Source organism: Camellia sinensis, chromosome 9, assembly GCF_055761805.1.
Source record: "Camellia sinensis isolate YWXY chromosome 9, ASM5576180v1, whole genome shotgun sequence".
Lineage (NCBI taxonomy): Eukaryota > Viridiplantae > Streptophyta > Magnoliopsida > Ericales > Theaceae > Camellia > Camellia sinensis.
This window is the reverse complement of record NC_138969.1, coordinates 46,402,055-46,424,497: the sequence shown is the minus strand read 5'-3', so window position 1 is coordinate 46,424,497 and position 22,443 is coordinate 46,402,055. Positions and strand designations below refer to the sequence as shown.

The 22,443-nt window shown below is 38.9% G+C and overlaps 1 protein-coding gene across 19 annotated transcripts in view; it reads left to right on the top strand.

Moving 5' to 3' along the window:
- The window catches only part of LOC114286999 (mediator of RNA polymerase II transcription subunit 16), an 81,623-nt gene that overhangs the window by 13,111 nt on the left and 46,069 nt on the right, over positions 1 to 22,443 (top strand). For 15 of the 19 annotated variants that reach the window (XR_014340972.1, XR_014340973.1, XR_014340971.1 and 12 more), the window contains exons 4-9: positions 2,820 to 2,932; positions 4,200 to 4,301; positions 4,394 to 4,484; positions 8,060 to 8,656; positions 12,704 to 13,322; positions 13,513 to 13,592. Coding sequence is in view for 10 of the 19 variants with exons in the window: in XM_082888548.1 (XP_082744674.1) it covers positions 2,820 to 2,932; positions 4,200 to 4,301; positions 4,394 to 4,484; positions 8,060 to 8,656; positions 12,704 to 13,322; positions 13,513 to 13,592 (1,602 nt within the window). In the remaining 9 variants the exon portion in view is untranslated. The remainder of the gene's footprint in view (positions 1 to 2,819; positions 2,933 to 4,199; positions 4,302 to 4,393; positions 4,485 to 8,059; positions 8,657 to 12,703; positions 13,323 to 13,512; positions 13,593 to 22,443) is intronic. The other 4 variants (XM_082888555.1, XM_082888553.1, XM_082888554.1 and 1 more) reach the window with 2 other exon arrangements.

The window sequence follows — 22,443 nt, the reverse complement described above, 5'->3', positions numbered from 1 at the left end:
GCCTTAAAATCTTATTTTACATACTTTTTTAATCAGTTGGATTGAGTTATGCAAGGAATTAAAAAATGTCATGGCACCCCTTAATGAAAATAACATTAGAATGTGTAAATAATTTTCTTCAAACATGTAATCCGTGTCAAGTTTGTGTCATGCAGGTTCAACAGTAACATGACATGTCCTATTCATGTTCGTGTTGGAAAATGACCAATCCTAACTTGCTAACTTTGTGTATGGTTCAAGTCATGTTAGTGTGTCATGTCAAAAATTCCCACCCTTAATAGCAATCAAATAATTTTGGTGTGCGTGGGACAACAATTAGTAAATCTGTAATTTGTAGTGCTTATTTTGTCAATTTATTTGACGCTAAAGTAAGGCACTTACTTCTTGGAATTTGTAACGCCTCGGTATTCATACCATATAATTTGTTACCAAACCATTATTATTGTCCAATTTCAACTCTCATGTGAACAATAAATAAACAATAACAATTCAATAAACTGAACTCGTCACATTCTCACGTATTCCTCTTCGAGTTCATTGTGATAATTTACAACGCACTGTATTATAAAATGTACATCAAAATTGTCATAAGGGCTTTCACCTTTCAAGACTAAGGGCCTTGATTTCGACAAATAAAAGCCTAACTTGACAAATAAGCTCGATAGCTGTAGGCAAACAACATTAAAGAAGCTTCAGTGCTCCATGTTGAACTCCATCCACTTTTCAACAATAACAAGGTTCACCTTTATCACTTGGAATTTTACGATATCCAGCCTATAAAAAGGGAGTGAACTTTTACACCCAGTAGGAAGTAAACTTAACATAACCAAATATGATTAACATGCATATGATCAATATGATTATGCTATGCAAAGTCATGCCATGTTTACGACCTAACTCTGTTTGGAAAACCAAATTCTAAAATACATGATTTGTAACCCACGTTGACTCAACTCATTAACTATTATCATAACCAAGAACTTTCGTTTTATAACAAACTCTCCGTAAGATACCTCAAAATACTCCCAATATTTATTGGCTGCCAAGCACAGTAGAGTAAGTGGGCACCTCTTACTTTTTGAAAACCTCTACATTTATTGGCCACCAAGCATGGAGAGGCAATTGGACACCCATTGTATTTTCAAAACATCTCTACATTTTCCGGCCACCAAGCATGGAGGGGCAATTGGACACCCATCAATCATTTCAACCTTTCCCCCAAATTTATCGGCCACCGAGCATGGAAGGGCGATTGGGTACCTTTATGAAATTACCAATGACATCCCCACATTTTCCGGCCATCGAGCACGGAAGGGCAATTGGGTACCTTTACACACACACAACGCATTTCGGAACCACAGACACTCCTTTAAATAATCCAGTATTTAAACCAACACCATGGAAATGCAATGCAACGCATGAGTTTTCCAAACCTTCCTCTTTATCTCGAAATTTCTTTTAATTACACAATAATTCAACAAATAAAAACTAACGAACTATTCTCCTTTTCCCGCTCCAAGTTCTACACTTTACCGACCATCATCCCATGCAAACATTACTCTACATCATTCCAACATTTCAAATGTTCACACAATTCAACTTATTTAATTCACCAATAATATCTTCATAGACAATAAATTTATCTAACACTTATTAACATGAAAAATCACTTTAATTTTCAACATAAGGTACCGATTAACTCAAACCCTCTTTTAATTTAAAAATCCCAATTCTAGGGTTTTCAATAAAATTGCTGGTTTTCCTCATTTCTTTGTTAAATCCTCAAATCATCAAGTATTAACCATCAAAGTACCAAAACCTTCTAAATATTTCAAAGGTTTGGGCGAAAACCCCAGTTTTTTTAATATAAACATCTTTTTAATCAAAGATTTCAAGCTCAAGTCAACCCAAACTTCCATAATACAATCATAATCAACCTAAATCTTAAAAGATTAGAGTTAAGAGAACTCCCTACCTCAACAATGAGAGCTAACAAGGAAAACCCAAGCAAAAATTTTTGCGAAATCGCAATCCAATCGGTCAAGAGAAAGATCTTCACTTCTCCTTCACTAATCTTGCATGATCTAATGGGGATCCTTGGTATAATGAGGTGAAATCAAAGGTTTTAGTGCTAGGGTTTTCGGTCATAGAGGAGTGAGAGAGAGGAAAGTGAGAGAAAGTGAGTAAAAAGTGGGTTTTATATTGGTTGATCTTGAACAGACCACTCGAGCACAAGGAGTGTCGCTAGAGTGACCAGACACAATAAGTGGGACCGCTCAAGCGCACAAAGTGACCGCTTGAGCGAAGAATATCAACTCTCAGAAGTTTTACAAACAGAGGACCATCGCTCGAGAGCAAGAAAGACTGCTCGAGCCAACACCGCTCGAGCGCAAGAAATACCGCTCAAGCAAAGAATGCCATCTCTTAATATTTGTGCAGACCTGCAAAAGTGCTGGAAGCTCACAAAGACCGCTCGAGAGCACAATTCGACGCCCGAGTGAAGAGAAAAAATAAAAATAAAAATTTCTAGAGTGTTACAAAATTTGAGTTGTCACCCATGCTTTGAGCTTTGAATTATCAATGAGGAGCCTGTGTTTATTTGGAAATTGGAACATATCAGTCATTTACTAACTCAATTACCATTGTTATAATCATCATCAGTGTTGTCATCATTTTTGTAAATATTATCACTAAATATTGTATTTGTTTAGGTTTATCATGGCAATCCATTATTTGTTATGCTTTATGGTGAGTTGTTGCGCTTATATTCACAATTCTAGTTCTGCAAATTAATCAGTTGCACTGGATTCCTTCTACAGATTCTCCTCGTGATTCTGTTCAGTTCATGGAATGGTCACCTACCTCTTGTCCTCGTGCCTTGCTAATAGCTAATTTCCATGGGCGGATAACTGTTTGGACTCAGCCTTCTGAAGTAAGCTAGCATCGTTGGAATATTTTCCACAAATACTTAGGCAGTGGCATTTGTTTCTATTGGCATTCCATACTCTTGCCGCATCATGTTTTGAACATGGATATTTTAGCATTCAACCAAAAGAAAATTAGCTAATATATTAATAAAGAAAATGTTGGATAGCTTGATATACATTGTTAGGCCCGTTTTCTAATATTTTAACCTTTTGGGACAATTGGTGACTTAACATGGTATTAGAGCTCAAGTTGAGAGAGGTTTTGGGTTCAAGTCTCGTCATTGGCATTTTGTTTTTTATCCCCATTTGGTTTCTTCTTCTCCGTTTGGTTGTTTGTTTTCCCTTTTGTTTGGTTCTCTGATTGTCTCTCCACGTGCAAGATGGGGTTGCACGTGAGGAAGGGTGCTATATAGCTTGATATATATTGTTGGGCCTATTTCCTAACAACCCAAGCTTTTGGTACAAGAAAAACGGAAGTAAACAAAGTCTCTAACTACATATCACATGCTACCCTCTAATCTCTTGAAAAAAAAAAAACATAAAATAGGAATCCCCTAAAGGAGTAGGATATTGAGGCCCAAAAGATGACAAATAACAAACTTTACCACATAAAGAATTAACATCCTCAATCTTGTCCTAAAAAATTCTTGCATTTTGCTTAAAAAACAAAATGACCCAAAAATTGCAGAGAAGACGCAATCCTACAATACGTTTGCATTCTTGTTTGAAAAATGCCATTAATCATGAGACTGTTATGAGTCAATGTCTACATAAAAAATCTTAACTTGAAGAGGCACAACTGCTTTCTAGATTCTTTTATGATGATGGAAGCGAGGAACGCTTGCGTTATCAATGATTTTGTCGAAAAAAACTTTTGTGAGAATAACCCTAGAGATTGAGGTAACCACACCCTCTTATCACAAATATTAGGCCTCGAGGAAAATTCATGAAGAATATAGCCAACAAAGATGCCAATTCACTTGCTCCAAAATTATTGAGAGTTCTAAAAAAAATTAACATTCGATGAGATCGGAGCCAAATGGGAAAAATCCATGGAAGAAATGGAAACGTCAGGAGAAGAAATGAGGGAATGAAACATCAAAAGAAGTATCACCCTGGGCTTCTTCACCTCTTCTCTCTCTCTCTCTCTCTCTCTCTCTCTCTTGCTGTTGTTGATGCGGGGCCATGCACTAAAACACTCAACCATTTTCTCCCTTTTCCTCAATGGACTTTCACTCATTGTTGAGCTCACTTTTAAGGCTTACTATTCAGGGCCTGCCTAATCCAGTTAGAGATGCAAGTTGCTGGCAGCGGGAGCATGAGTGGCGGCAGGATATTGCAGTTGTTACAAAGTGGCTATCAGGATTGTCTCCAGTAAGCATTTGTTTATTTGTCTCTCAGTTATTTTAGTTTGTAAACCCTTGCATCTTTGACTTTTATTTCTTCTTCTGTACTTGTAAAATTAGTATAGGTGGCTTTCCTCAAGATCCAGTAGTTCCACAAACTCAAAGTCAGCTTTTGAAGAAAAATTTCTTTCACTGCAACCTCAAGCTCCAGGTTAGTACTTTGTCTTCTGTGTGCTTATTATGCATTCATAATTGCTGCGCCCATGGATGGTTTTGTTTGATTTGAACTGATATGCAAGCTGTGGTTTTACGATTATTTCTTTTGCAGGGCCTTGTAACTAAATGGCATGTATGACTATTGTTGTTTATCCCCTTGTTATGGAGAAAATGGATCAAATTACACTTGCATGACAAGATTATAACGGTATTAAGCTAAATTAGCTAATCCATTTTTTTGCTGGTGCTTTAGCATGATGGAACATGAAGAGGGGACTCCATTTTGTGTGGTTGCAAAGCACACATAGGTTTCAACCTGAATATTTCACTCTATAAAATCCAAAAAGACTTTGTGACACAAAAGAAAAAGAAGGCCTTCCTAGACCTATCTTCCTTAATGATGAGGAAATGTTGCATTTGATTAAGGTTCTTACTTTTGGGTTTCATATTAACTTCAACTAGATAATTCCTACCTAGATCGTTTTTTAGTATCAGCTACATTTTTAATAATGATAATAAGTGCTGTGGTGTGGCCACCTTGGTAATCTGATGAGGACCATATAATCAGCTCAACTTTGTGTGCATTCAAGCAAAGAAGTGTCCCATTGAACTTCTGAAGCTAAGTTCTAGGACATTGTTTTAAAGTTTTTTGAGTCTTTGTTGTTTCACACAACATTTCTTCATTGCTAAGAGTTTTTAATTCAGATGGAGTCCCCATATATGTCTTCTTTGCTGATGGATAAGAATGACAAAGAGGTATATTTTTCACTACCAGTTAGAATAGAAGCCAATTGAGATTTGCAGCTAAATACTCGTAATTGAGTTGATCTTGGCTATTGTTGTGGAAGTTTCTAATGTAGGTTAACTTTATGAAACTTGGCCTAATATTGCCTACAGTTGGACAGGGTTTTAGGTAAGTTAAAATCTAGGGTTAGAGTTTTAAGAGGTAAAAGAAGGTTTCTAGAGTTTTTCAATGGAAAAGATGAGTCCCGGCTTGAATTTTTAAAAGTTGCAGGATTTTCAGAAAAAAAGTAGTGATGGAAGCTTTGGATAATAATGATTTATGGGGTTTTGGTGGTTAATTCAAAGGCCAAGGGGCAGAGTAAAGGGTTTAGGGCTTGTTAGGTTTGAACTTTGGGAAGGTCTGTAAGTATCCAAATTCTGTCCGTTGCATGAATAGCTTATTTTAAATTGGAATGAGGAACGATTTATCGTGATGCAATGATACAAAATCATGGAAGACAAATAACTATATTTTGGAGAAATAGATACTTGGGGCAAATGCGGAATAGGATATCAACTACAAGACATATCCACTAACAAATATCATTATGTAGGTTATAAGTTTTAAGACTATGACATTAAGAAGAAGAAACAGATGAGTTTGAGGTGGAGTGTGAAGTGGATTTATGCATGACACATGATATGGGAGTAGCAAGAATCACAAATAATTGATATTTAAGAAGAGAATGTTGTACATTGTTACAGGTGATTGTTCTTGTATTGCACCTTGTGTTAGAAAATTGACATGATCTAGCTAGCTTAGAAGTCTCAAATACAACTTTCAGTAAAGAGAACTTTTGGAAATTTTTAAAGGGCCATGTTGGATGGCAAGGATCTCAATTATTGAGGGACTATTAGGTTTCTTATCTAGGCTTTAGGCAACAGAGGGTCTTAAGCTAGTTCTTGGAGGTGTTTGGTGTGCCATCATTTCTAAGATTTGACCTAATCTATTGGAGAGAGATTTAGGGGATGAAGTGTAGATGGTGGTCTTGGCATGAAGATTGAGAAAGTGTTGAACCCATTGAGTTTTTTATGGCTATTCATCAGGGGTGATGGATGTGGTAAGGATCTCTGATGTAGCCTGGACTTTTTGAATAGCAAAGTGAAAGGATTATAATGATGTCTACGCTATTGTGATTTTTCATTGTGAATATGGAGAGTTTTGGAAATTTGACATATTTTTAGGTGAGGAAAGTGGAAAATCTTCTTTTGATCCCTATTGTTGGGGTGCTGATGACACCGAGACAACTTCTCATCAATAGCTTACCATGAAAAAGTTTTGCTTATCCCTTGTGGATATGCCTGGCCTCTAGAACTTTAGGATTGGACAATCATTGCAATTGAGCTCGTTTAGATGATCTTAAGGTGGACCAAAGAATGGTTGTTTGAGCTCAAGGAGTTCTTTATCTGTTTAGTTAGTTGGGTGGGTTCACTGTGTAGAGGTTTCTTCTTGTTGATTTCTTTGTTATGTATTTATACTATGTGGAGTTCATCAGCCATCTTTGCTCTCATTCCTTGTTCTTCCCATGTGGACTTGCTTGCCTCCTTCTTGAGGCGATCTCTCATATAGTTGGTGTGTTTCAGATCTTAGCCTCAGGGGCTTTATGATCTTGATGTAGGAAGCTCAATCTGTTTACCCTTGTTTGATATTGGAAGCCGTGGTGATGGAGGTACACCTAGAGTTTTTGAGGTTGAGCCTTTTTTTGTTTCATTTGAGTGCCAAGAATCGAATGTTTTCTAGGGTTGGTCCTTGTTGCTGCCTGTGCTCTAAAGGATTTCTTATGCTTGCTTGTGCAACAAATGGGAGGGCATTGTTCTCTCTTAGAGATTTCTCTTTTCTTGGATTTAATATGATACCTATTTTAACACTTGGGGTATCCCTTCTGCAATTTGCTTTAATGAATTTCAAGTCATCATGATGTGGAACGAGGTGGAATTGGATTAAGGAATATTACATATTATGGATTTAATAATTAATTTTGGCACTATATTATATTTCTGAAGTAATTGAGTTTTATTTTTGTTAATTTTAGTAAGGATTTTTTTTGGATGCCTATAAATAGGTCTTTATGCAATACGTTTTGGACAGACTATGAGATTGATTTGAGCTTGGATATCGAGAATATTATGAGTTTTGAGATTTAGGGTTTCTTTTATTTTCTTGTAATCGGTCTTTCTCTTTTATTTTACTTTATTTTCTTTGGATACTCCATTTTTGCTGGCCATCTGGCATCCACATCATCCTTTAAATACAAGTAAAGCGAAAAAAACGCCTCCGAACTTTTACATTTGTCGGAGAACCTGGAAATTTGTTCTTTCTGGTCTCTTGCCAATCAAGAGGTCAATGATTCAAGAAGAGGCTCTCCCTAATTGGCTATTGCTGTTGGGGGGGGGGGGGGGGGGGGTGTGTGGGGAAGGCTTGCAACTGCAAACCAGCCTAGCTGTGAGTAGGAAGGTTCTTTGCAGGCATAACCTGGCTTTGGTCTTGGTTGGATCAATGTAAGTTTGAAATTTACCATTAGTCCCCAGAGCCATGTGGAGTCTGCTGTTTCCAGTAGCCTAATATGGCTTATCTTAAACCTTTACATTTGAACTCATGGTTAATTTATGTTACCAGTGATTAACATTGGAGTGGAAGGGTGAAAGTCATCATTTATCTTGTGATGGTGCTCTGTTGTTTGTTGTCATCAGCGGTTGTAACTTACTAATTGATGTGGTCTCTTGTATTTATTAGTTTAAGAATGTTAGATCTTCTTATCTGATGCAATTTTGGGGTTTTGATTTCAGCTGGGTGGCCAAATTTTCTTTGTGTCTGCTCTGTTTTCTCTTCGGGATCTGTTCAACTCCACTGGTCTCAGTGGCCTCTTAATCAGAGTGGTGCTGCATCAAAATGGTATTGCACAAGCAAAGGGCTTTTGGGAGCCGGACCAAGTGGGATTATGGCTGCTGATGCTATTATAACAGATGCTGGTGCCATGCATGTGGCAGGTGTTCCAATTGTAAATCCATCAACTGTTGTTGTTTGGGAGGTCACACCTGGCCCTGGAAATGGATTTCAAGCAACTCCAAAGTCAAGTATAAGCATGGGGGTCCCACCTTCACTTAATCCTCCTTCTTGGGATGGTTTTGCTCCTTTGGCTGCTTATTTGTTTAGCTGGCAAGAATATTTTATATTGGAAGCAAAGCAAGGGAAAAAGCACACAGATCAAGATTATAGTGATATGGTATCACTTCATTGTTCACCAGTTTCAAATTTTTCTGCATATGTGAGTCCTGAGGCAGCAGCTCAATCAGCAACAACCACTACATGGGGTTCTGGAGTTACTGCAGTTGCCTTTGACCCAACTCATGGTGGTTCTGTGATAGCTGTAGTGATAGTTGAGGGTACTGACTTGTATTTTGCTTCAAAACTGAACTTTTGTTTTGTTTTGCCCCCTTTCTCTACCTTGTTATTCTATATCATGATGAGGAAACACTTGTCTACTGTCTATACATTTATTGTGTAATACAAATTTACTCAGGGATTGTTAGAATTTACCACTCACCTACTACCTCCACTATCTTTCTCCACACCTACCACCTCCACTATCACACACACCACTACCATCCACCTCCACTATCACACACTCCACTACCATCTTCTCCTCTATATATAGGAATTGTAATATACAGAATATTATTAATCTTATAATCAATACAATCAATCAGTAATACAATTTTCTATTTCTCTTTATACATTGAATTTTAACATGGTATCAGAGCAAAGTTAAGAATCTAGTAAATTTGCTTTACCGGCGGGCGGCAATCTCGCCTTGGCCGCCCGCCGGACCTCAACCTATTCCGCTTGAATTTTCTACACATACCTTGATCACTCTGCATGTGCTTCCCCGTTTCCATGCTCTTCTCTCCCACCTTCGAACCTCGATTCAGCTTAGGCGATCATACGCCATCTGATCTCTACCGAGTTTCCACTAATCGGACCGTAGCTAGGCCTCCTTGTGTTACTGAGATACAATTCCAGACAAATATCAGTCTGTTGTTTAGGAGGTCTAGAGCCTCCTCTAACACTGATGCAGGTGGTCCTTCTCCTTTTCAGAACTGGGCTGGTTTTCGGGTGCCAGTGCAGTGGTTGGGTCGCTGGAGCTTCCTGGTGCGAGCATGTTTCTGGCGTGTTTGCTGGTTCGCTCTAATCCGATTTGGTCTCGTGATATTTTTTCGCACCGCCTTCAGGGTCAACTGGGTTGGTATCACATCCGAGAACCGGTTGTTCTCTAGCGATAGAGCGGATAGTTTCCGCATCCGACCCATGAACGGCGGTATGAACCCGCGGATCATGTTGCTGCTCAGGTTCACTGCTCAGGCCCATCTGGGTTCACAAACTCTGCTTTTCCAAGAATTTCGCAGCCAGTGAGTCAAGCTTTGGCAGCTTGGAGATGAGAAGGAGTACGAGAGGGTTTGGAAGAGGAGAGGAAATAAGCAGCGAATATGTTTGCTAAAACACAGTGTGGATCGTGGACCGGAGCTTGTAGAATTACGGATCGCTCTCTTCCATAGGTCAGTACCTGGTGATAGTAGGAATTGATTGCAGAACTGCAAGCATCGGAGGAGGTGTTCACCTCGTAACCCCATCTATCCGACTTCCTCATCTGCTTTCCACACTCTCACTCTTTCTCTCTCTCTCTCACTTTACACCCACTCTCTCACACGGATGCCAATCCTGTTCCCCACCAGGCTTTCCCATTCATATATTTTTATTTTTATTATTATTATTATTATTATTATTATTATTATTATTCCCTTCTTTTAAAACCAACCCTCTTTCTACACAGACAACAGTCGAACCCACCTCATGATTCTCATTTTTTTATTTTGACAGACTTCCCACAATGTGATGTCGCCACACCCATCATTCCTTCCACTAGAGTCTATAGAATATATATATATATATATATTTAAAAAAAAAAAAAAAAAAAAAAAAAAAGGGACGAATGAAGAAGCGGAAACCTTATTTTATTCATGGGGGTTCACCCCGATCACCATTTTACACAAAAAAAAAAAAAAAAAAAAAAAAAAAAACAAACAAACAACAGATTTGTTTTCTTTTTCTGCAGACGGCCACCCACCGACCTACTCTGCCGCCGGTCTCTTCTTTTTGCCTCCGTCCTGGGCGGTCCTTAACGGTGTTGCCTCCGTGTTTCCTTGACCACCAAGCCAGTTGCCTCCTCCATGCTCCTCCACTCCAGCATATGGAGGCCCTCCAAATCGGAACATCACGGTGGCCTTCCGCTTCAGCTCCTTGTTTTCTGTCTTTAGCACACTTATCTCTGCTCGCGCATCCTTATACATGCGTTGGAGCAGAGCCAGCTGGGAGTTTAAATGCTGCACCTCATTTGTTCTACTCTGCAGCCGGTTCGACAAGTTTGTGACCGCCGTCATGCTTTCCACACATGCCTTCAGAGTATACTGATTGGCCTCCACATCCGACTGCACCGCCATTTTTTGCTCCACCGACCGCATCGGAAAGTTCAATGGAGCAAAACCAGAGGTGTTTGGTTGCGGTTCACTGGACACCGCACCAGTTATTTCTCCTGTGGGCTCGTTCAGTTCTGGAAAGAGCGTGAGCAGGTTCTGGGTAGCTGGACGGGAAGACGAGGCCATGTTTTTTGGGTTGCTAAGTGTTTCAGCGAAATAGCAATTTCAGACTGGTAATGTTCGGAAGGGTTGGTGACAGAATGGCAACAGAGTGTTCCAGAATCTCTTTCTCAGAAACGGAAGAGTTTTTTCAAAGGATTTTCGGCGGTTTCAGACTGGTTTGCACAGCCTTCGCCTCAACCTTGTTTTTAAATAGCCAGGGCCAGCCACGCGCATCGCGCGCCTCTTGCCGCCGGACAAACTGGCACGCCTTTTCATGGCACATCTTTTGATAAAGTGGACACGTTTTTTGATGGCACGCCTTTTGATGGCACGCCTTTTCATGGCACATCTTTTGATAAAGTGGACACGTCTTTTGATGGCACGCCTTTTGATGGCACGCCTTTTTAACAAATTGAGCGCACCTTTTGAGGATGCGATTTTTTAAGGGTCCGACAAGACTCTGTAAACTGTCCCGACATTGATTCCGGTTAGCTCCTTTATGGGTCCGACAAGACTCTGTAAACTGTTCCGACATTGATTCCGGTTAGCTCCTTTATGGGTCCGACAAGACTCTGTAAACTGTCCCGACATAGATTCCGGTTAGTTTCTACAAGGGTCCGACAAGACTCTGTAAACTGTCCCGACATTGATTCCGGTTAGTTTCTACAAGGGTCCGACATGACCCCATAAACTGTCTTCTACAACGGTCCGACATGACCCCATACACTGTCTTCTACATCGGTCTGACACCGCCATCCAGTGTCCTCTACACCGTTATGACACCACCATACAGTGTCCTCTACAGCGTTATGACACCCCCATACAGTGTCCTCTACAACGTTATGACACCACCATCCAGTGTCTTCACCAATGGTCTGACACGACCCTACAGTGTCTCCTATCCTTTTTTTATTTTTATGTATTTTCTTGTTTTGTTCCTCTCTTCAAACTCAAGTTGGTTAGTTTCTATCCTCCTTGAGTTTGCGGGGGACTGTTAGAATTTACCACTCACCTACTACCTCCACTATCTTTCTCCACACCTACCACCTCCACTATCACACACTCCACTACCATCCACCTCCACTATCACACACTCCACTACCATCTTCTCCTCTATATATAGGAATTGTAATATACAGAATATTATTAATCTTATAATCAATACAATCAATCAGTAATACAATTTTCTATTTCTCTTTATACATTGAATTTTAACAGGGATTATTACAATTAAGGCATAAATTGACAAACTACTTATCAGCAATTCTGTTAAATGGAAAATTTTCTTCTGAAGTCTATGTATGAGAATTTATTTAAAGGCTAGCTGGGTAACAGAAGATTTTTTAATGCTACCTTCATCATCTTAGTTGTCAAAATTTCATTTACCATGTCAGATCAGTTCTCACATGCATTCCAAAATGTAACCCAGTTTGGATACTTGCAACTTTTTAGTTGCAGTAAAATTTGCTTGATTATTGATATACATATTTATTTATTTATAATTTGTAAATGATGATTCTGTATTGCTTTAAGATTGGTTTCATGTATGTTGTGGCTATTAGATTTTGTTTACTCATTCACACCATCACACAAATAGTATACTATTTATCTTCTGTACTAAACAATTAAAACTTCCCCAGGCCCTGCACTGGTGGGAGCCTTGTGTGCTGAGACTGCCCCTTTTAGCAAACAATTAGAAGTTCATTGCAGATTTATGGCTTAATTTTGGTAGTTATGTCCACTCCCTTGTTTTGGTAGGAGTTCAAAACTAATCATATCTTGATTTTATCTATGCAGGGCAGTACATGTCCCCGTATGATCCAGATGAGGGTCCTTCAATCACAGGTTGGAGAGTCCAACGTTGGGAATCATCTCTTAAGCCTGTTGTCCTCCACCAGATATTTGGAAACCCCACCTCCAGTTTTGGCGGGCAGCCTCCCATGCAGACAGTTTGGGTAACCACGGTAAACAAATGCATTCCACCAACTAATGATTTCAAAATTCACCAAGCTTCTGTGCCTGGAGCATGTTCTGATGCAAGAAACACATCTGATTTTGGTATCGAGAAGACAAAAAGGGTCTGTTTTTATCCGTTTGATCTTCCAAGTGATGTTAGATCTCTTGCTCGAATTGAGTATTCTGCTCATGGGGGTGAGATTGCTGTTGCTTTTCTACGAGGTGGAGTTCAGATTTTTTCTGGTGCAAGCTTTGTACCTGTTGATAACTACCAGATTAATGTTGGTAGCGCTATTGCTGCTCCTGCCTTCTCATCTACAAGCTGCTGTTCAGCATCTGTTTGGCATGATACCAGCAAGGATCGTACTATATTGAAGATAATTCGTGTTCTTCCTCCTGCTGTTCCGAGTAGTCAAGTGAAAGCAAACTCATCAAACTGGGAGCGTGCAATTGCAGAGAGGTACCTTACAAAATGGTTTTATATAGTTTTAAAATAACTTTGATATCTGATGTAGTAATGCTTTATTGCTTTTGATGTTGCTGCGTCAACTATGTCAGATGCATGTTGGGTTGGAGTTATTCTACCATGGCAAGGAAGTAATGCCTTTTTATCTGTACTTAATATAAACTATCTTGTTTTGTGAGAGCAGGTTCTGGTGGAGCTTGTGGGTTGGAGTTGATTGGTGGGATGCCATTGGCTGTACACAGAGTGCTGCTGAGGATGGCATTGGTAAGATGTTTAAATTATTTTATATACTCCCTCCGTCCCAAAATATTAGTCCGTTATTTTATTTTTCATTGTCCCAAAATATTAGTCCCTTTTCAAATATCAAGGACAAAAATTATATGAATTTTCTATTTTACCCTTCTTTTAAATTCATTAATAACATAAAAAGTATAATTATGACAATTGATATTCCTCAAAAAATGTACTATCAAAGGGTAATTTTGGAAAATTAATTTTTTTAAAGTGTAATACTTGTGTTACCAAAAAAAGTTGAATTCCCCAAAAGGGACTATTATTTTGGGACGGAGGGAGTGTATATATATATATATATATATATTTTGGTATCATGAATTGAAAAATTAATTTTACTAATTGTGAATCAAATCGAGTTGAGAATCGTTGAGATTTAGTTCAAACTCTAGAAAACAATGTTAAAAAGCTCTATATATGAAAAAAAAAAAAAAATGAAACAAATTGGTTTTGTCATATGTTATGAAACAGTTCTTATATAAGGACGTGATTATCCCGTCTAATTGGGAAAACATTGGCTTTATGCGGGTCCAAATCCCACCAACTATAAATTTTTTAACAACGATAATATAATCTCTGTTGACATTTAAAAAGTGACCTACAAACTCTATATAGAGTATAATAAGAAGAAATAATTAACTGATTTTTTTTTAAATTTTAAAATCTAAGACAATTTAAAAGGAGGGTATAGTTATTGTTCAAAAAAAGTTTTACAAAAAAAGGAGAAAAAAAAAAGAAGAAGAAAAAGAAGTGGAATCATTGGGTTGATTAACCTTATCAATGTAATATTGAACCGTATTTATTTCACTAAAAAATCATTAGATAATTTATGGGTGCAAGTTACTTTAACCTTAAACATCTTTGGAGGATGCATTATGACATTTTTAAGAACATGTTGGGTCTAACAGGATTTGATTGCATCCTATGAAAAACTCTCTGATTACCAAAATAACAACAAATCATGTATAAGTAATGGTTATTTTCGTAGAAATTGTATTATGTCATTTTTACCAAAAAAAGAGGTAAAAAAAAGACAGTTTAATTATATCGGACACGATAATTTCAAGAATTACATGAATCTTAAAAAGTGATCGAATTTTGAATGATTGTGAATCGTGCGATTCACCATAGATTCTACTTGAAAATAAATTCACCCATGGATTTGTATTGATTTTTGATAAATCGTGAATCAAATCATGAATTGATTCGCAAATCTAAGATTCTGATAACATAACACTGTGTACATTAGTAAGGTTAGTTGTTAGTGTTGGCATATTATAATCACCGAAAGTCACTTAGCATATTATATTAGCCGAAAGAGTTTGTAATCATTTTTTATGCACTTAGGGATCATCTTGTAATTGTCTACCTTGTAAACCCTAATCTTTATTTATAAATAAGGGATGATATCTCATCATACCCTAAGCTGGTTACTCAAGCTTCATGGTATCAGAGCTGAACCTATAGGGTTTCGGTTCACCCTCGTTGGTAGACCTTCTTCACCAACAACACTCTAGGGTTCGAAGCTTACCTGGGTGGATCGTCTTCCTCAGCCGTCTTCCTCAGTCGATCTCCGCAACTCAGTCGATCTCCTCAGCCGTCTTCCTCAGTCGACCTCCTCGCCTTCCTCTGTCGATCATCACTCAGCCGTCAGCTCCTCAGCTCGGCGATCTCCTCCACCCATTTCGTCCCTCGTCTTCCTCGTCACTCGTCTTCCTCAGACTCTGATCTCACTGTGGTATATATAAATATATATATATACATATATATCCTAATATATATATAAATATAGCCTGATATAGAGTATTTATATATATAAAGACATGTATCCATAAATAACTCAATTTAAAAAAAAAAAAAAAATTAATTAATTAATTAATTAATTAATTAATTCCAAAAAAAAAAAACAAAAAAAAAAAAAACAAAAATTAAATGGTTTCGTAATTTTGTTATGTCTTTATAGTGGTCATTGTACCTGATATCCCACTTCCACCTTCTGGGTTTGTGATTTCCACTAGTTTGTTGCGGGTTTGGTAGTATTGTATCCATGACAGATTCCACTCGTGTGTCCTTTTCGTCTCAAACACCAAAAAGTGAGAGTCTCATTCTACCTACTACCATGATTGAGAACTCCAACCCTAGTCTGAAAATCACCACCTCTCTATTTAATGGTCAGAACTACCTAGCATGGTCTCAAAGTTTGACTTTGTTTTTGAAAAGCAGAGGGAAGATGGGGTATGTTGATGGCAGGATACAGGCACCTAGTACCACTGACTCAGGTTATGACCAATGGGAGATTACTAACTCTTTGATTATGAGTTGGCTTATCCATTCGATGGTTCCAGAACTTGGTGAGGGCTACTTGTCTATGGAGACTGCCCAGGACATTTGGGAGGCTGTGGCTGTTACCTATTCCTGCAAAGGAAATTTTTCACAGGCATTTGAGTTGCGTCGCTCTATTGAGAGCACACTTCAGGGGGAGCAGACTGTTCTTCAGTACTTCACTTTCCTCACCAACGGCTGGAAACGCCTTGACCACCTGGAAGACTATAAGCCCGTTTGCCCTACTGATTCTGTCGGGTACAAGAAGTTCATCGCACGGGAACGGGTCTTTAAATTTTTGGCCGGCCTAAATATGGAGTATGATCCAGTTAGGGGTCGAGTTCTGAGTATGGACACTCTTCCTTCACTACAGGAGGCATTTGCCTATGTACAAAATGAGGAGAGTCGTCGGTCTGCTATGATGTCCCCTGTCTCTACTGACCGTTCCGCATTACTGTCTACTCCTCGAGATGGCCTCAGCCTGCCTCCTCCTGCTGCTAAGGAGTCTGTATTCTGTGATTATTGCAAGAAGCCGCGGCATACTCGTGAGACATGTTGGAAGCTTCATGGGACTCCATCTGGGAGTCGCGGTGATCGGTCTGGTTCTCGAGGAGGTCGGTCAGGCCACTCTCGAGGACGTGGTTCCTATTCCCGGGCTCATCAGTCTAGTGCCGTTGATACCCTTGATTCTAATTCCACTTCTGTTACCCAGGCTTCTGATACTGAGCTGGAGGATGCTTTGCGCCAATTGTTGGACCGCCGATCTTCTACTACTCTCAGTACCGCTTCCTCGTCCTTTGCCCGCTCAGGTAACTTAGCATCTTCTCCTTGTACTTTCCTGTGTCATACATCTTTGCCTTGGATTATTGATTCTGGTGCCTCAGATCATATGTCTGGCTCCTCTGATCTTTTCTCTGCCTATAAGCCCTCTTCAGGTCAGGACAAAGTTAGGATTGCCGATGGAACTGTTTCTTCCATTTCTGGAAAAGGTTTAGTCCAAGTCACTCCTACCATGCATCTATCTTCTGTTCTCCATGTTCCCAAGTTTTCTGTTAATCTGTTATCCTTAAGTCGTCTTACCCAGGATTTGAATTGTTGTGTGACGTTTTTTCCTGATCATTATCTTTTTCAGGACCTTGTCACGGGGAGGACGATTGGCAGTGGTAGTGCAGAAAATGGTCTCTACTTCCTAGATCAACCGGACAAACTTGCTTATTATTCCACCACATCTTCTACTTCCCCCGCTGATGTATGGCTGTGGCATCGGCGTCTTGGGCATCCCTCATTTCATTTACTTAAGCATTTATTTCCTTCTAGTTTCGCAAATCATCATGTGTCTGACTTTCTTTGTGAGTCTTGTCAACTTGGAAAACAACATAGAGCTTCTTTTGCTCCCAGTTTGAATAAAAGCTTAGTTCCTTTTTCATTAATACATTCTGATGTTTGGGGTCCCTCTCGTGTTCTGTCTGTGAAAGGTCATCGCTGGTTTGTTACATTTATTGATGATTTTTCTCGTGCTACTTGGGTGTATCTCATGAAAGATAAGAGTGAAGTTTTCTCTGTGTTTCGCACTTTTCATAAGATGATTTGTACTCAGTTTGGGGCCACTATCAAAATATTTCGTTCTGATAATGGCGGGGAATACATAGATTCTGGGTTAGGGCAATATTTCTCTACTCATGGCATTATCCATCAGACCTCTTGTACCAATACCCCTCAACAAAATGGGGTGGCTGAACGCAAGAATCGGCATCTTCTTGACATAGCTCGGTGCATGTGTTTTTTTATGAACGTGCCTCGACCCTATTGGGGCGATGCCGTTCTCACCGCTGCCCATCTTATTAATCGTCTCCCTACCCAGGTCTTGGACAAACAGGCTCCACTTCACGTCCTCCTCGGTTCTCAGTCCTTGTTTTCTATTCCTCCCAAAATCTTTGGTTGTGTCTGTTTTGTCCATAATCACTCTCCCTCTCGTGGTAAGTTGGACCCTCGCTCCCTCAAGTGTGTTTTCCTTGGTTATTCTCCTACTCAAAAGGGGTATAAATGTTACCACCCTTCTTCTCGTAAGTGGTTTGTGTCCATGGATGTCACTTTCTTTGAGTCCCAGTCCTATTTCTTGTCCTCTCCGGTGTCACCGTCCTCATTTCCGGGGGAGCCTTGGTGTGAAGTGAGTCCGGTGCCTCCTATGGTAGAAGTGAGTCCTGTGCCTCCTATGATAGAACCAGTTGTTCTTGCACCCCCCTCTTCTACTGGAACTCCCTCTTCTACTGGAACTATAGAACCCACTGTCACCAAGAATAAGGATGGCCATGTTTATGTCCGGGACATCGACAAAAAACAAGTTAACTGGATACACGGGACCATTTCTGCTACTCCACTGCCATCTCCTGCTTCTGATGAGAGTCTAGGTAACTTTGAATCTCGTGAGTCCATTGATCTTGATGTTCCTATTGCCAAAAGGAAGGGTGTGAGATCTTGTACTCAACATCCTATCTCCCAGTTTGTATCATACTCTCATTTGTCATCCTCATATAGAGCGTTTGTGTCCAATATTTCCTCTGTTAGCATTCCTAACCATTTTCAGGATGCTCTTGCTATCTCTGAGTGGAAACTAGCCATGATTGAGGAAATGAAAGCACTTAGGAAGAATGGCACTTGGGAATTGACTGAGTTACCTACGGGCAAACGACCTGTGGGCTGTAAATGGGTATATACTGTGAAACACAAAGCAGATGGGTCTATTGAGCGTTACAAGGCAAGACTTGTGGCAAAAGGGTTTACTCAGACATATGGCATTGATTATCAGGAGACCTTCGCACCCGTGGCTAAAATGAATTCAGTCAGAGTACTTCTCTCTCTAGCAGCTAATCTAGATTGGCCGCTTTATCAGTTTGATGTCAAGAATGCTTTTCTCCATGGTGACCTCGAAGAAGAAGTATATATGGACATTCCTCCGGGTTTTGAGGATCATCAAACAGAAGGAAAAGTATGCAAACTTCGGAAGTCATTATATGGTCTCAAACAGTCTCCAAGGGCTTGGTTCGAGAGATTCACTCAGGCTATGTTTAAATATGGCTTCAAACAAAGTCAGGCAGATCACACATTATTTGTGAAACATTCCTCATGCGGTAAGACTACAGCACTTATTGTTTATGTAGATGACATAGTTCTTACAGGCAATGATAGTGGGGAAATGCCTCTGTTGAAGAAATATTTAGCCAAAGAATTTGAAATCAAAGACTTGGGAAGCTTGAAGTATTTTCTGGGAATTGAAGTTGCTCGCTCTAAGGATGGGATATTTATCTCACAGAGAAAATATGTGCTTGACCTGTTGAAGGAAACTGGGATGCTTGGCTGCAAGGCATGTGCCACCCCACTGGAACCTAATCAGAAATTGGGGGATGATGAAGGAGGAGAAGTTGTGGATAGGGGGAGCTATCAACGTTTAGTGGGTAAGCTCATTTACCTATCTCACTCCCGTCCTGATATTGCTGTTGCTGTCAGTGTAGTTAGTCAGTTTATGCATGCTTCTCATCAGATTCACCTTGAGGCTGTCATGAGAATCTTGAGGTATTTGAAGTCTGCTCCTGGTAAGGGTCTGTATTTTTCAAAGTATGATCATCTTCGTGTAGAAGCCTATACAGATGCTGACTGGGCTGGGTCAGTAACTGATAGGAGATCAACTTCAGGGTATTGTACATTTGTCGGCGGCAACCTAGTTACTTGGAGGAGTAAGAAACAGAATGTGGTTGCTAGGTCAAGTGCAGAAGCTGAGTTTAGAGCTATGGCACAAGGTGTGTGTGAACTTTTATGGATCAAATTATTGTTGAGTGATCTAGGTATTGCTCAGACGGACTCCATGCGGTTATACTGTGATAATAAGGCCGCCATCAACATTGCTCACAATCCAGTTCAACATGACAGGACAAAACATGTTGAGATTGATCGCCACTTCATTAAGGAGAAACTCACTAGTGGTACCATTTGTACTCCTTTTGTTCAGTCTGGTGACCAACTTGCTGGCATTCTCACCAAGGGAGTTGGGAATAAACCGTTTCATGACATATTAGGCAAGCTGGGCATGAGAGATATCTTCGCACCAGCTTGAGGGGGAGTGTTGGCATATTATAATCACCGAAAGTCACTTAGCATATTATATTAGCCGAAAGAGTCTGTAATCATTTTTTATGCACTCAGGGATCATCTTGTAATTGTCTACCTTGTAAACCCTAATCTTTATTTATAAATAAGGGATGATATCTCATCATACCCTAAGCTGGTTACTCAAGCTTACTCAAGCTTCAGTTAGATGTTAGTAGGGGAAGGGAGCAACACAAGGATATCAAATTCCTCTCCATAAGATTATATATATTACTACCTATAAAAAAAATTATTTCAAATGGTAGTGTGATTAATGATGATGCAATGCTACAAAAGCTCTCTAATAAACAAGAAGATTGCGTTTGGTAGAGTTTTAGAATTATGATTTGAGAATAGAGTTGTATTTTGAGTTTGTGAGTTTTGGAATTATGATTTGAGTGTGAAAAATTTGTTTGGTTATGAATTTTAAAAAGAGTTTGAATTGAGTGATGTGACATATGATATTGAAAAGTTGGTGTTTTGAAAAATGGGTGTGAAATTAATATTCTAAAGCTGTAACCAAACAATGCACTCAAAGTAAGGGATAAAATTAAATTTCAAAAACCCCACCAAACATAGCCGAAGTGTTTCTCTAACACTAAACTCAACATAAGGAAGGTCTAATTGTTTGAGGTGTAGAGAACTGTCCCATTTAAAGATAGCTAAAGCTTTATAATTCCATGGTAGGTAATATTGATGAAGCTACGGCGAAGGTTCCCTACTCAAAGATATAAAGGAAAAAAAAAAAGAAGAAAAAATACAATTTCCTTCCTTTTGAATTAAATGGCTTCATAAGAATCGATGAAATAATAATATTTTAAATGTGGTAATGGTTTAACTCATGGGGGACTTACGTGTAGGTCTCAGTAGGTGGGTTTATTGTCCAATAGGTTCTATGATAATTAATGGCATTTTCATCAAACACTACTAAAAAATGTCAGTAATTGTTAATTTTCAACAATAATTTGAAAATTTTGTTATAAAAAAAGCCACTAATTATAAGTTTTAGCAACAGTTTAAAAAAAAATTGTTACAAAAAAAGTCACTAATTTTAACTTTCAGCGATAGTTTGAAAATTTTGTTATAGAAAAACATCACTAATTGTAAGTTTTGGCGATAATTTATAAAAACTGAAATAAAAAAAAGTCGCTAAATGTCAATTTTTAGCGACATGTGCAAAAAAATTGTCACAAAAAAATATTTTTTCTAACGATTTTATTAGGATTTATTTTCAATAGGACTTGATGGGAATTAAGTCCAACTATTAGGACCTATTGGTAGTTTAATCTTTACTCATTTATCACCTCTAAAAGGTTTGTTTCCTTTCTAGTCTTGTCTAGCTTGTAATTGTGATTTGGCTGTTGAGAGTACTACTTTTCAAGTAGTAGTTAATATTTTGAAGCAGGGTTGTTGACCACACACCTCTTATCACACCTTTAAGATATAAAAATAGAATAGATATAGTTGCACCTTCTTATATCATGTGCTAGACATAAATGTTTATGTTTCCTGAAATCATTTAGTAGCTTTTATATTCTTTTTTATTGTCCTTTTCCCATTCTTCTTGATCTGATATGGATCAGGGGTAGTCTAGTGTTCATCCAGTGATGCCATAGTCTTGTGGGTGTCTAAACAAATGCAATTGGTACTGGACTGGAAGCCTAAAAAAAAATGAAGTAGCCTTTTTGATCAAAAGTGAAGTGTCAAGGGTAGCATGGAGTTCTTATTTATGTTTATTCTAAGTTAGCATGTTGTTGCTCACATAAGCAAAGAGTATTTTTGATAAATATAGAGTTTTCTGGATATGGACTGCGCTAGTGGTCCATGGGCCTTATTTTGGGTCAAATTATGTTATTCCGTCTCTATGTGGTCTTAGGCTTAGTAGAGTCAATGTTGTTGGGTTGTGACAAGTGCCATCTTCCCCAACGCTATGATGTGGGTTTGAGTCATGGGACGTAGCCTCTCCATAAAAAAAAGTAGGTGTATGGTTGCCTGGCTATAACTTCGAACCAGAACCGTTGTAAGCAAGAGCCTTGTGCATTGGCCCCGGCATTTTTTAATATTAATTGTCATGGGAAAATCCTAGCTGCCTATGCATGCCTGTGTAACCTTTCCATTTAATCAGGCTTGAGTTTTAGAGAGCTTGTGCATTGGGTTTTACCATTCTAAATTTTCTAAGGCTGTCTTATGTGCAATTTACTCTCATTCAGTACATCTGGTTCAAACTATTTCGGCTTGTGCATTGTCAGAGGTTTTAGATTCATTTTGTCCATCCTTTACTCCATGGGGTTTTAGGGCGATTTTGTCTGATTTATGTTTGTTTTGCCCTCTGATATGCCTTCTTTAAGTATCATGTAATACT